General features: G+C 36.7%; 1 protein-coding gene across 1 annotated transcript; it reads left to right on the top strand.

Moving 5' to 3' along the window:
* The first annotated feature begins 677 nt into the window (after window positions 1–677).
* Window positions 678–8,474, top strand: LOC133334921 (phospholipase A2 group XV-like). Its single transcript, XM_061543235.1, has 4 exons — window positions 678–818; window positions 7,229–7,600; window positions 7,670–8,192; window positions 8,255–8,474. The coding sequence occupies exons 1-4, from the start codon at window positions 680–682 to the stop codon at window positions 8,472–8,474; spliced, it is 1,254 nt and encodes a 417-aa protein (XP_061399219.1). The 5' UTR covers window positions 678–679.
* Window positions 8,475–14,982: the final 6,508 nt, after the last annotated feature.

Below are 14,982 nucleotides of genomic sequence, written 5' to 3'. Positions count from 1 at the left end.
CTGTTTTTATGAATTAAAAATATATTTTTATTACGGATTTAATTTAAAAAAATAATATTTTTCTTAAAAATAATATAAAAAAATCAGTTAAAATTAAAAATAGAACTCGATAGTATCGATAGCAGTTTATTTCGATAAATGCACACTCAAGTAATCGAAGATGCCATCGACTGTTAACCACCTCCAAGTGAGATAAAGTTATTTTGTTTACTTCGAAGCTGGTAGCCAAGTTAATTAATTCAGTGCGAAATAAATGTTTTGATTTGCGACAACGACGACAACAATAACAACAGTAGACTAGCAATTTGCTCATTTAATAACGAAACCTGAACGTACGCAGAAGTGTTGTCCAAAGTTGTTTTGATTCGTTTTGTTTTTTCTTCTTCTTTGTTTACGGTGATAAGTGTTTTGTTGTTATTGGACGATTGTGCATATTTTTTTTATTCTTTTGTTGGTTACCTACCCAAACGCAATCAAAGCAAATAGAATAAAAAAGAAGGTGACTCCCGACAATTGTGTGCATTTCCAAATTATTCTAAAAGCAAAATTTAGACATTCAACGATCTCTTCATATCATCAAAGTAACCTAGTCGTCAATCAATAAAACGTTGTGTTCCTAAATCGAATCTTGTGACTTCCTTCTTCTACTTCTTCTTCTTGTCGAGACGGAGCGACAAGGATGCGCCATTATTTGCTGCTGCTAATCGTTTTGCTGGCTACACTACATGCGGGACAAGCTTGGTGGCCATTTAACAAAAAGAAATCCCATCCTACGCCTCCTCCCATTGTTAAAAAACGTCTATCTCCAGTAATTTTTGGTAAGTCATTTGAAAAGATATTCTGAATTTATTTTTTGTATTAATTTGTCTACTTATTTTTATAACAACAACAACGTTCATATCATTTGGCGAGCCATATCATTTTTATGATTATATCAATTATTTTGGGGAAATTTTAAATTTGCGAATGTCACAAAAAATCACAAAATATGGAATATTGAAAAGTAATTAGCATGAATAGAATTTTATGAATCGAATCAGTATTTTTCAGCACAATCATATGTGAGGTACTAGTCCAGAGTTTAATTACCCAGACAATGAGTGACTGTCATATAAACTATACCCTTCACCACACAGGGTATTATGTATGTATTTGTGCATATGCTGTAACAGGCAAAATAAAACGAGATAGAGCCATGGTTCTTTTTAAAAATATGCATTTAATCACTTTCGTCGATTCATGCATGCTCGTCCGTCTATCTGTCAATGTTAAATTGTAAATAAGGTACAGTTCCCATTTATGTTCCGAATGGGATGACATTTGGCACATCCTACTTATTTGGCTCAAGGACGAACCCTATTGAAATTGGTGAGAACCGCTTCAAACTTAGATATAGCTCCCATATATATATTTTCGTCCGATTTTATTTATGTGGTGCACAAAAGTCCTTATATATCTCTCGATTTGTACGAAAATTGGCATAGCGTACTGAACTGAGTCTGGAATGTTGTGTGCTAAGTTTCGTGAAAATCTATTCAGATTTTGTTATAGCTCCCATATATATTTTCGTTCGATTTTATATAAATTGTGCACCAAACTACTAATGTTTATTCGAATAACATGAAATCTTGCACTTCCATATATATTTCGAACGGGTGCTTTACACTGTGGTTTACATAAATTTGTCCTATTGTATGTAAACGATACATAAAACAGAACCTGCAGATATTCGACTTTTTGGGGATTTTAGGCAATTATTTTAACAGAGTTGATTGTAATTTCGTACTTTAAGGAAACCCCCCATTCTCGATTTTAATTTTTCAAGATTTTCAATGGGCTGGTATATCAATACCAATGCTTGTTAAGGTTTGTAAATATATTTAAAGATTTAAAAGAGAAGAAAAATAATTTACAAAAAAATTTTGTTGTTCTTTTTTTGTGATCAAAGAAAAGTCCTTATTTTTTATGGCAGGCATGATAACTCCTCCCTGGAACATCGGAATCCGAAAATTCCAACGGTGTTAGAAAGAGTACATGTCTGGCTCTCGTATGAACTAGGATTATTGACTTCGCACAACAATTAACAAAATGGCGGACCTTTGAAAAAATATTTTTGGAAAATCGGCGATTTTTGACCACAAACTAAGTTAAAAAATAAGGAAGATCTTCATGGATTGGCTTTATCCTAGTTCATACGATAGCTATATACTCACAGAGAAACGTGTAAAAATTTGGTATCGATTGGGTTATCAGTTTTTGAGTTATCGTGCCCGCCATTCGCAAAAGAGAAAAACGCGTTTAAAGTTCGACACTTGATGCTGACACAATAAATCGGCTATATCTTAAAGAGTTCTTGAGATTTTCACTTGAAACTTTGTAGGGACATTCTTGAATTAGTGTAGATTCGAATTAAAACAAAAAAAGTTCCCTTAAGTTCCCATTACGTAGCAAATCGTCTAAGCAAAAATTATCGATATGGATTACCTTTTTTGGATATCCCCCATATAACGGTACCCTAAAATTTCCAAAGTGGCTTTAATTTAATATTTTGATTTCTAATTGATTAGCAAATATTTCTACAAAAATTATAAATTTTGTTCCTTTTTTAGGATAACTTCCACTCTGTATTTTGGGATGTTGGCTATTTTGAATTATAATTGGGTAGCAATAATTAAAAAAGTCAATATTAGTCTACCATATAATGATTACCTCCCAATATTTTAGGGGATTATGGGCCCCTTTTTGTTCTCCTAGGGTGATCATTGCGGGATATACAAAGATTCCGAAAGTTCGGCTATTTAGTATTTTGGATACTTTTTTCCAACTGATTTCAAATTAATTTAATAAAAGGGGTTTTCTTTATCAATAATTATGGAAAGTCCAGACTTTCCAAATAATTTTCAAAATTTCTATATAATACCGTACATAAGTCACGCGTCATTTCATGTGGTAATGATTACTCGTCCAACAAACAACATTAAGCCCAAAAAAAGGCCAAAGCACTATTCAATAACCTGAGATTATTCATGGTCTGTTCCCGTACTGCAAGAATCTACTCCTTTTTACTACGATAAAGAATTTTTCTTTATGATATCGAAGAAAATAGAAAAACAGACCATCAGTTTTGTATTACCGTTTTTTGTTGTAAAAATTCACAATAAAAGCTACCTGGACTAAATCCGTTTCAGACAATTTGGAGTGGATTTGATGAGTTAACCGATTGGATACAATCTTTAGACATGATAATTTTCATTCATTTTTTCTTTCGAAAATAAAGATTGTCAGTTCACTCACAATATATGACCACTCATTATGATAGACTACATTTTATATTTTTAATAGGTTTAGAAAAAGTGTAGACGATCAACATTCAACAAAGTGAACCTTTTTGAATTGTTTCTACACCACATAAAAATAAGAGAACAGGAAATAATAATCATCAATTTGTCCATCTATATCCCAAAAATGTCGGACAAATGTGGACCGCAATTCGTCAAAGCAAAGTCGTCTTGCACTTAGAGCCACCCATGCCTTATCATATTAATTCATCACATTAGGTTAAAATACAATAGGTCGGTCGGCTATTGAGAAAAATGCCTTCCTGGATGACTGCAATAGAAATTAATATGATTGAATTGCATGTGAAGATCCCGATTTTTATTTCTACTTAGGCGTGTTCAGGATGGTTTCAAAATAAATGATGTATGCAAAGGGATGACAACGTTCAGGATATTTTCTTATATTAGGTTCAAGTCCATCCAACACATACTAAATCATATTTAGTTTAAACCCGTTAATGTAGCCGAACAATCATAACCAATGCTTTCCACGACAGAGGGGTTTACTTTCTGAAACGACCCGAGTCTCCACCTACAGTTGGCGCAAATTACCTTTTTCGGCATTGGCGAAGCTTTGGCAACTTTGAATTTTTTGTAGGCAACAATAACATCAGAAGCCCGATTTCCATTGTGATCATCCTGAAATTATATACTAAGAGAGAAAAGCGCGGAAGTAAGTGCCGTATTTGCAAACCGACAACATTATGTTACGTACGTTTAAGTTTTAAATTGTAACTAGTAATTATATGCTTGTTCCCGAACCCACAAGTATGTACAAAATATTACTACGATAATAATTTTTCCTTTGAGATATCGAAAAATAGTAGATTCTTGCTGTACGTGGAACAGACCATATACAATTATTTTCCTAAAGTCCCATTTGAATTGAATACCTCACATATAATTTATTTGTCATAGTTATTGGGTAACGTATGTTTCTAATTTCAAAAATTATGAAACACTAATTAATGTTGGCGACCAAATTACTCACATTTTTGCCCAATTTAGAACATTTCTATTTTAAATAAAAAATCCCTTAAATCTTTTCCCCGTAATTTAATACTTTTCGTTAATCAATCATATTTGCCTATGACAAATAAATAGGAGGCAAAACATTAAAGAAAACTGTTTTATTCTTATCACTATCAGTTTTCTTGACATTCATTACGCAGCCAATAGCATTCTGATACGTTTTTGCTGCTGCTGCATTAACAACCCAGCTTAAAAATTGTTATTGTAAAATAATCATTATCGTCGTCGTCATTATTTTCAACGGGTATTATTATTGTTATCATCGAAGAATAGAATATTATATTTATATACAATACCATGTATGTGCGTATTTGTCGGGGCTTTATGTGGGAGACCAAAAACAAATTCAAGGGGGTTTTATGTGTGAGATATATATTTAAAGTTTTGAATTGATTTGCATTGGTGGTCATTGGATACTCTATGTTACTTTTGTTGTTGTATTCGAAATGATTCATTCAATTCATTCATAAAAAAAGGAATATGCATAATGATGTACTTTCTTTTGTGGGTGGTTGAATATCGTATGCTATTGAGTGTAATGTGATATATTGTAAATATACTCACGTTACAGATCATGCCATTTATTTTATTGTGTTATTATATTTCCGCAAAACAAACAAAAATATGTTCAGGAACATGATAATGATAGGGTCACGAGTTGAAAATTTTATGTAAATATTGAATATTTTTATTAAAATTACTACTGGTTTTCCTTATTAAATATTTAGTTGAAATATTCAAGTACTATTTGTAGGAGTGGATTTATTAAAGAATATTTTTCCAAGCCTACCAAAGGCGTAGATTTTTTATAGAATATTTTTCCAAACCTACCAAACGTGTATTTTTAAAGAATATTTTTTCAAGGCCTACATAAGGCGTACACACCAAACCAAAGGCTTTGGTGCAGGCACATCCTCCTATAGATATGAAGAAGGAAACCTGGTGACAGATACAGACAGCGTGCTGAGGATCTGGAAGGAGCATTTTGAAAAACTTCGGGTATCAAATAGTAGCAGTGAAGAGGATACCTCAGAACCAATAATAGGTATGGAGTGCATACCACCTAGCCAAGATGAAGTCAGAATAGCAATCAATAGGCTGAAGAATAATAAAGCAGCAGGTGCCGATGGGTTACAAGCCGATCTATTCAAGACTGGTGGTCAGATGCTGGTAAGGAGCATGCATCAGCTGATTAGTACAATTTGGCTAGAAGAATGCTTGTTCAATGATTGGAACCTCAGCATACTGTGCCCCGTGCACAAAAAAGGAGACAAGACGATATGTGCCAACTATAGAGGAATAAGACTCCTTCCCATCGCATATAAAGTGCTATCCAGCGTACGACTGAAGCCAATGGTCAATGGCATTATTGGACCATACCAATGCGGCTTCAGACCTGTCAACCAGATTTTCCATTCCACCATTGACCAGATGTTCAATCTGCGCCAAATCATGGAAAAAAGCCCTCGAAAAACATATGGAAACATTCCACCTATTCGTCCACTATAAAGCCGCATTCGACAGCCCTATCCGTTCAGAGGCGTTTAAAGCCATGTCTGAGTTTGCCATTCCTGCAAAATTAATTCGGCTATGCAGGATAACTTTACGTGGCACTAGGCCAGCAGTTAAAGTCGGAAAGGACCTCTCGGAGCCCTTCAATACCGAACGAGGATTCAGACAAGGTGATAGTGAACAGAACAAGGTGATAGTGAACAAACAACACATGTTACTCGCCTACGCCGACGACATCGACATAATGGGTCGAACATTGAGAGCGGTAACAGCCACCATTGAACAAATTAAGACGGAGTCTGTCAAAGTGGGTCTGGCAGTATACGGCGAGAAGACCAAGCTGATGGTATCAACGCGCAAGACGTCTAGTAGACTAGTTTTGAAATTCGGAGAAGTATAGTGATGGCCTACAGATGCTGCTATGTTCTGAGCAAACAAGGCTGATACTACCCGTGATGTTATATGGATCAGAACTTGCGTACTTGAGCAAGCAGATGAGGCAGCTCTTGGACTGTTTGAGAGAAAAATTCTCCGAAAGGTCTATGGGCCGAAATCTTTTTAAGCTCGGCTTATGAAACGAAAGTTCTTTCACAAGACAGCTAAATAAGAGGCGTGGGTTTTTTAAAAAATATTTTTTCAACACCTATCAGTGGCGCGGATTTTTTAAAAAATATTTTTTCAACACCTATCAGTGGCGCGGATTTTTTAAAGAATATTTTTTCAATGCCTATCAGTGGCGTAAATTTTTTTATTAAGGTCTATCAGAGGCCTGGAATTTTTATGACTATTTTCAAAAGCCTATCAGAGCCGTGGATTTTTAATGATTTTTTCAAGGCCTATCAGAGGCTAGGATTTTTTAATGCATTTTTTTCAAGGCCTATCAGAGCCGTGGATTTTTGAAAGAATATTTTTTTAAGGCCGTGGATTTTTGAAAGGTTAATTTTCAAGGCCTATCAGAGGCGTGGATTTTTGAAAGAATATTTTTTCAATGCCTATCAGAGCCGTAGATTTTTGAAAGAATATTTTTCAATGCCTATCAGAGCCGTAGATTTTTGAAAGAATATTTTTTCAAGGCCTATCAGAGGCGTGGATTTTTGAATATAGGTCCAATATTAGGTATAGGCCCCATATAACAGTTCCTTCTATTTTTCAAATGTTTGAGAATTTTGGACACCATAGTAGTCTGTAATATGATTATAATTCATCCCTTTCCGAGGTATGTGCTCAAGAATTAACTCATCATCATCATCATCTAAAAACCCCATTAGTTTATAAGTTCACCTAGTGTAAGTGTTTTTTAAATTAAAAAATACAAATAATAAAAAATTACCAACAAAAAATTCCAGTTCCCGGCGATGGTGGCAGTCAAGTTGAAGCACGTCTAAATAAATCTTCCTCGCCAAATATATTGTGTGCCAAACAATCGGATTGGTTTAATTTGTGGTTAAATTTGGAACTGATTGTGATACCTGCCGTCTACTGTTGGGTGGATAATGTTAAACTCTACTATGACAATGTGACAAGGACTACCCACAATACTCCCGGTGTGGATATACGCATACCAGGATGGGGTAACCCCGAAGTGGTGGAATGGATTGACCCCACGCATAATAAGGCGGGAGCCTATTTTAGGACTTTGGCAAATATGCTCGCTGATCATGGTTATGTTAGGAATAAAAATATACGAGGAGCACCCTATGATTTCCGCAAGGCACCAAGTAAGTGATGAATGGAATAATTTGTTTTAAAGAAAAATAAACCATTTGTTTTCCTCATTTTCTTTCCAGATGAACATAAACAATATTTCATTGATCTCAAGAAATTGGTTGAGGACACATATGAACAGAATGAACAGACGCCCATAACATTTATAACACACAGTATGGGCAGTCCGATGACCTTGGTCTTTTTGCAGCAACAAACATTGGAGTGGAAGAATAAATATGTGGCACGACAAATTAGTTTGGCCGGTGCCTGGGCTGGCAGTGTTAAGGCATTGAAAGTCTTTGCCATGGGCGATGATTTAGATTCATTCTTTTTGAGTGGTAAAATTCTAAGAGCAGAACAAATTACAAATCCCTCAACGGCATGGTTATTGCCATCTCCCCTATTCTGGAAAAGCAATGAAGTTTTGGTAAAAACTCCCTCTCGCGTGTATACCATGGCCCAATTGGAGCAATTTTTTGATGACATTGATTATCGTACGGGTTGGGAAATGCGCAAAGATACCCTGCATTACACACTTAATTTCGGTGCTCCAGGTGTGGAGTTACATTGTTTATATGGTGATGGTTTGGACACTGTGGAGAGGTTAGTTGAAATAGATAACATAAAACCATACGTTCGATAATTATTTCTTCCTTTCTCATTAGGCTTGAATACAAAAAAGATGACATTGCTGGTGAGACACCCAAACTAATTATGGGTATGGGTGATGGCACTGTCAACAGACGTTCCTTGCGTGCCTGCAACTATTGGAATGGCTATCAATCGGCAAATGTATCAACCATGGCCCTTAGCGGTGTTGACCACATGGGCATTTTAGAGCATCAGACTGTTATTAATTATATTAAGAAAGCTATGAACTTGTAGACAAAATACCAAATAATTTTTTTCATGATATTATTTTCATTTTGCCAATCGATATTTGTAGTATCCTTAACTCGATTATTAATTTTTTCAAATTCTCTTTAAACTACTTTCAAATTTTCTTTTTTTTAGGATTACGTTTAGTTGTCATCTTTTTCTTTGTTTGTTTTATTCTAGTTCAATTTTTATGAAGTCATTTTATTCTATATACTAACGGACAAGTGCATGTGTTATACTCGTATTTAAGAATAGTCGCAATAAAATTTTATATCTACATTAGACACATTTAATTTCATGGGGGGAAATGAGTGAAGAACAAAAAATAGGCAGATGTTTAGGCATATAGAGATGAAACTCAAATACAGTTTCTAGTGTATAAATGTCCAAAAATTAACACATTGAAAAAAAAACTTAAAGGCATCGTCAAATATACTGTCCAAATTCTTTAAAAATGCCCCGCCTTAAAAAGCCTTGACAATTATTCTTTTAAAAATCCACGTCTCTGATAGGCCTTGAAAAAATAATCTTTAAAAAATCTCAGCCTCTGATAGACCTTGAAAAAATATTCTTTAAAAATCCACGTCTCGGATAGGCATTGAAAAAAAGTTCTTTAAAAAATCCACGCCTCAGATGGTCGTTGAAAAAATATTATTTTAAAAAATCCAGGTCCCTAAAAGGTCTTATGTCAAAAAATTTTCTTTAAAAAAATCCACGCTTCTGATAAGATTTAAAAAAAAATTTCATTCGACGCAGATCGGCCCGTAGATCTTTCGGAGAATTTTTCTTTCAAACACCTCAAGAGCTACCTCATCTGCTTGCGCAAGTACCTATGCTTCAGATCCATATAACAGCACGGGTAGTATCAGCGTTTTGTAAAGTGTGAGTTTGATCTGGCGGTAGGTTCCTTGTTTCTAAACTGATTACTTAGACCATATTAGCATCTGTTGGCCATCACAATCCTTCTCCGAATTTCAAAACTGATGTCATTCGTTTTATTTATGACGGTACCAAGGTATATAAAATCTTTAACTATCTCGAAGCTCAAGTTCCACAGTTGGTCCGAATCTACTGGACGTCTTGCGCGTTGATACCATCAGCTTGGTCTTTTCGCCGTTTACTGCCAGACCCACTTTGGCAGACTCCTTCTCAAGTTGTTCAAAGGTGGCTGTTACCGCTCGCAATGATCGACCCTTTATATCGATGTCATCGACGTAGGCGAGTAACATGTGTTGTTTGGTGTACATAGTGTCATTCCTATTCACCTTTGCGTTTCGTATGACCTTTTCCAGCAGGATGTTAAAAAGATCACACGACAAACTGTCACCTTTTCTGAATCCTTGTTCGGTATTGTAGGGCTCCTTGTGCCATTCAAAGTTATCCTGCATAGCCGTATTAATTTTGCAGGAATGCCGAACGTAGATATGGCTTTAAACACCTCTGAACGGATAGGGCTGTCGACAAATAGGTGGTATGTGTCGATGTGTTTTTCGTGGGTCTTTTCCAGGATTTGGCGCAGAGTGAAAATCTGGTCAATGGTGGATTTGCCAGTTCTGAAGCCGCATTGGTATGGTCCAATAATGTCATCTATACCTGGTTCTGGGGTATCTTCTTCAACACCTCTATTTGATACTAGAAGCTTTTCAAAATGCTCTTTCCAGATCCTCAACACGCTGTCTGTATATGTCACCAGGTTTCCTTCTTCATATCTACAGGAGGATGTGCCTGCAAAAAAAACCTTCGATTTGGTGTTTTACTCGTTGGTAAAATTTCCGGACTTCATTCTGACTCCTGTACATCTCGATTTGCTCACGCTAACGTTTTTCTTGTTATTTCTTCTTTTTTCTGAAAACACGCTTCTCCTCCCTCCTTTTCTCCCGATAATTCTCCATCACATTACGTGTTGCTACTCTCTGCAGGGTTACCCTGTACGCTGCGTTTTTCACATCAGTAGCATTACAACACTCCTGATCGTACCATGGGTTTGTCGGTGGTGGATTTTGTACCCATGTGTTGCTTTTGCTGCAGTTAGTAGGGAGTGGGCAATTCTTTGCCATTGTGCTTGCATACTATTATCGGGATAAGAAGTGCAGAAGTGCAAGCAGGTAAGTTGAACGGAGTAGGCCTGGGCGTTTGGAGCTTTTCGACGTCAAGTTTCCGTGTTGTCTTAGATCGCACCTTTGCTGCAACATTAAGACGAGAGCGAAACTTGGCTGCTACAAGGTAGTGGTCCGAATCGATATTCGCTCCTCGGATCGATCGAACGTCTAATACACTGGATGAATGCCTTCCGTCTATCACAACATTATCAATTTGATTTTTCGTTATTTGATCAGGAGAAATCCAGGTGTCCTTGTGTATATCGAGATGCTAGAATCTGGCGCTGCTAACTACCATGTTTTTTGCTGCTGCGAAGTCAATCAACTTCATGCCGTTGTCGGATGTTTCTTCATTCCGATTTTTGCATTAAAATCTCCTAGCAGAATTTTAATGTCATGACCAGGGCAGCGGTCATATGCTGTTTCTAGGCGCTCATAAAATATTTCTTTGGTCTGCTCATCTTTGTCTTCGGTCGGAGCATGGGCGCAAATAAAACTGATGTAGAAAAACTTCGCTTTTATGCGGATTATAGCAATTCGCTCATCTACTGGAATGAATCTGGGGACGAGGCCTTTTATTCTCCTGTTAACCAAAATTGAAATTTGAATTTTTTTAAATGCAAATTTTTGAAAAACCTTAAATTCTTTAAAAAATCCACGCCTGATAGGCCAAGCCTCTGACAGCCCTTGAAAAAATATTCTTTAAAAAATCCACGCCTCTGAAAATTTATGTAATTTCAGATTTTACGTCAGCCATATTTTCTCACTTATTTTTCTTCATATTCCAGGATGTAGCTTTTTTTCCACATCATAACCTTGACCAACTTTAAATAGCTTAGCAATTCTGCTGCTGTTTATTACTATGCCAGATTAGTAATACCTTTAGTTTGTCAACGCCGCTACTTCCTACTTTCGATTGAGATCCCAATTACGTGACAATTTCATCAAATTTAAGTGGGTTAAACAAATACACAGAACCGATGTTGCTGTTGTCATAGCTTCGTTTATTGGCGATTCGCTGTTTGTTTGCCAAATCAAGGAAATTTGTGGTTAGGGTCAACGGAAAGAGGAAGTGTTTAAAAAATGCAGAAAAGAGGAATCCTGTTTCCTTAGTTTGTTTTAAAAATAAAAACACGCAACACTTTTCAAAGGATATTTTTAGTTTTGTTTACGTGATTTGTGTTAAATGTAGCAAAAGATTTACAATTATGATGATAGCAGATTAAAAAAATAGATTTCATAAAAAAATATTGAAAACATAAGCGATGAATGCTAAAGGATTCACCACAGCCAACGTGTTAATACTAAAGAAATTAAAAAATTAAATTATTAATTTAAATTTTTTAATTTAATAATTTTTATTACATTGAAAGAGCAAGGAACATATTCCAAATTTCCCAATTTTATATATTTTTTTCAAATTTTCTACATTATCCTAAATGCATTTCGTGTCTTAACATCAGACAACAACACATAATAACAAAATTCATTCATAAAACCTACATACATTCATTCATTATTTCAACAGAGAGGCGAAATGTAATTTAAAACAATTTCCTAAGAACAAATAATTTTCATAAATAATTTGTTTTGCAAAAAAAGAAAAATATATTGAAAACAAACTAACCACAGGAGGATAAGAAGTCAACAGCACGTGTCATGGTCATACATCTTCCCGTACAAAAATATATTGGGAAGCAAAAAAATGAAGAAAATGTTCGTGACCACGAAATGTGGTTTGAAAGTAATCGATATGTAAAAAAAGGAATAATATTTGTATGTGTGTATGTTTGTTCTTGATGAGATCTCAGAATGATGTTAAATATAATGACGTGGTTATTAATAATGAAAATATAAGTAATAATATTTTTTTATTGAAAAACAAAAACAGGCTTTAAGGCCAAATTATCCTCGAGAAAATATTCTTTAAAAATCCATGTCTTAGAGCCTGTTGATCCAAGAGAAAATATTTTCTAATAATCGAGCGATTGAGGTTGATTGACTTCGCGGCAGCAAAAAACATGGTACTTAGCAGCACCAGATACAAGCATCTCGATATACACAAGGTCACCTGGATTTCTCCTGATCTAGCAACGAGAAATCAAATTGATCATGTTGTGATAGACGGAAGGCATTCATCCAGTGTATTAGACGTTCGATCGATCCGGGGGACGAATATCGATTCGGGCCACTACCTTGTAGCAGCGAACCTTGGCTGCTACAAGGTAGTGGTCGCAGCAAAGGTCCGATCTAACACAACACGAAAACTCGACGTCGAAAATCTGGAAACACAACAGGTAGCCGAGGCCTACTCCGCTCAACTTACCCACCTGTTTGACGAAAGCACTTCTTGTCCCGATAATAGTATAGAAGCACAATGACAAAAAATTGCCCACTACCTACATATTGCAGCAAAAGCAACACTTGGGTACCAAAAACCACCACCAAGAAACCCATGATACGATCAGGAGTGTCGTAATGCTACTGTGAAAAACGCAGCGTATAGGGCAACCCTGCAGACAGTAGCAACACGTAATGTGAGATGAGATGAAGATGGAAACCTGGTGACATATACAGACAGCGTGTTGAGGATCTGGAAAGAGCATTTTGAAATGCTTCTGGTATCAAATAGAAGAGGTGAAGAGGATAGCCCAGAACCAATAAGAGATGATGGTATAGAGTGTATATCATCTAGCCAAGATGAGGTCATAAAATCAATTAATCGGCTCAAGAACAATAAAGCAGCAGTAGCCGGAGGGTTACCAGCCGAACTATTCAAGACTGGTGGTCAGATGATGGTCAGGAGCATGCACCAGTTGATTGGTACAATTTGGCTAGAGGAATGCATGCCCAATGATTGGAACCTCTGCATCCTGTGTCCCGTGCAAAAAAAGGAGACAAGACGGAATAAGCCTTCTTCCCATCGTATATAAAGTGTAATCCAGTGCGCCGTGTGAACGATTGAACCATACCAATGCCGCTTCAGACCTGGAAAATCCACCATTGACCATATTTTCACTTTGCCCCAAATCCTGGAAAAGACCCACAAAAAACACATCGACACATACCACCTATTCGGCGACCATAAAGCCGCATTCGTCAGTCCTACCTGTTCGGAGGTGTTTAAAGCCATGTCTATGTTCGGCATTTCTGCAAAATTAATAGGCTATGCAGGATAACTTTATGTGGCACAAGGTCAGCAGTTAAAGTCGGAAAGGACCTATCGGAGCGCTTCACTACCGAACGGGGATTCAGACAAGGTGACAGTTTGTCGTGTGATCTTTTTAACATCCTGCTGGAAAAGGTCATACGAGACGCAAAGGTGAACAGAAATGGCACTCTGTACACAAAACAACACATGTTACTCGCCTACGCCGACGACATCGATATAAGGGGTCGAACATTGCTAGCGGTAACAGCCACCGTTGAACAAATTGAGAAGGAGTCTGCCAAAGTGGGTCTGGCAGTAAACGGCGAGAAGATCAAGCTGATGGTATCAACGAGCAAGACGTCCAGTAGACTCGGACCAACGGTGGAACTTGAGAATTACAGCTTCGAGGTATTTAAGGATTTTATATACAGCTACAAATAAAACGAATGACATCAGTTTTTAAATTCGGAGAAGGATTGTGATGGCCAACAGATGCTCATATGGTCTAAGTATGTAGTTTAGAAACAAGGCCACCTCCCGCCAGACCAAACTCACACTTTACAAGACGCTGATACTATCCGAGCTGTTATATGGATCTGAAGCATGGGTACTTGCGCAAGCATATGAGGCAGCTCTTGGGGTGTTTGATAGAAAAATTCTCCGAAAGATCTATGGGGTGATCTGCGTCGACCGAGAATATCGACGTCAAATGAACCACGAGCTTTATACACAGACATCGATATAGTCAGTTGTATTGAGCTGGAGCGACTGCGATGGCTAAGCCATGTTGTGCAAATGAATAAGAATGCCCCAGCTCAAAAGGCATATAAAAGTGAGCTTACTAATGGTTTCCCGTTGAAGGGGAAGGCCACGAATCAGATGGAAAGACCAAGTAGAAACAAATCTTGGAACGTGGTCTTTCAAATTGGAGGAGATGCGTACAAGACCGACGCGCTTGGAAATCTTATGGAATAACCATTCTGTAACAAGGGAGCTAAGTAAGTAAGTAATCGAGCGTCCATTCAACGGCGGATGGTATAAAAATAGCATGATGAAAAATACAAAACAATTTTCTTCCTCTGAAATGTCGAATACAAAATTTCCCTAACAATAGGTAAATTTCGTTTGAATAATTTAGACTCATTCTCGTTGATGTATCCCATTTTTTGGCTGGCTTCACTCTCCAAATTTGTAAACACCTTCCACGAAAAACCTTTCTGCTCTTGATTCCGTAGACGGTAATGGCAGCGTGTACTCGATATTT

The sequence above is a fragment of the Musca vetustissima genome, unplaced genomic scaffold (genome assembly GCF_032173495.1).
Source record: "Musca vetustissima isolate MV318-11 ecotype Yass unplaced genomic scaffold, APGP_CSIRO_Mvet_v1 utg20582, whole genome shotgun sequence".
NCBI lineage: Eukaryota > Metazoa > Arthropoda > Insecta > Diptera > Muscidae > Musca > Musca vetustissima.
The sequence above is the reverse complement of the archived record's forward strand: the minus strand, read 5'-3'. Positions and strand labels throughout refer to the sequence as shown.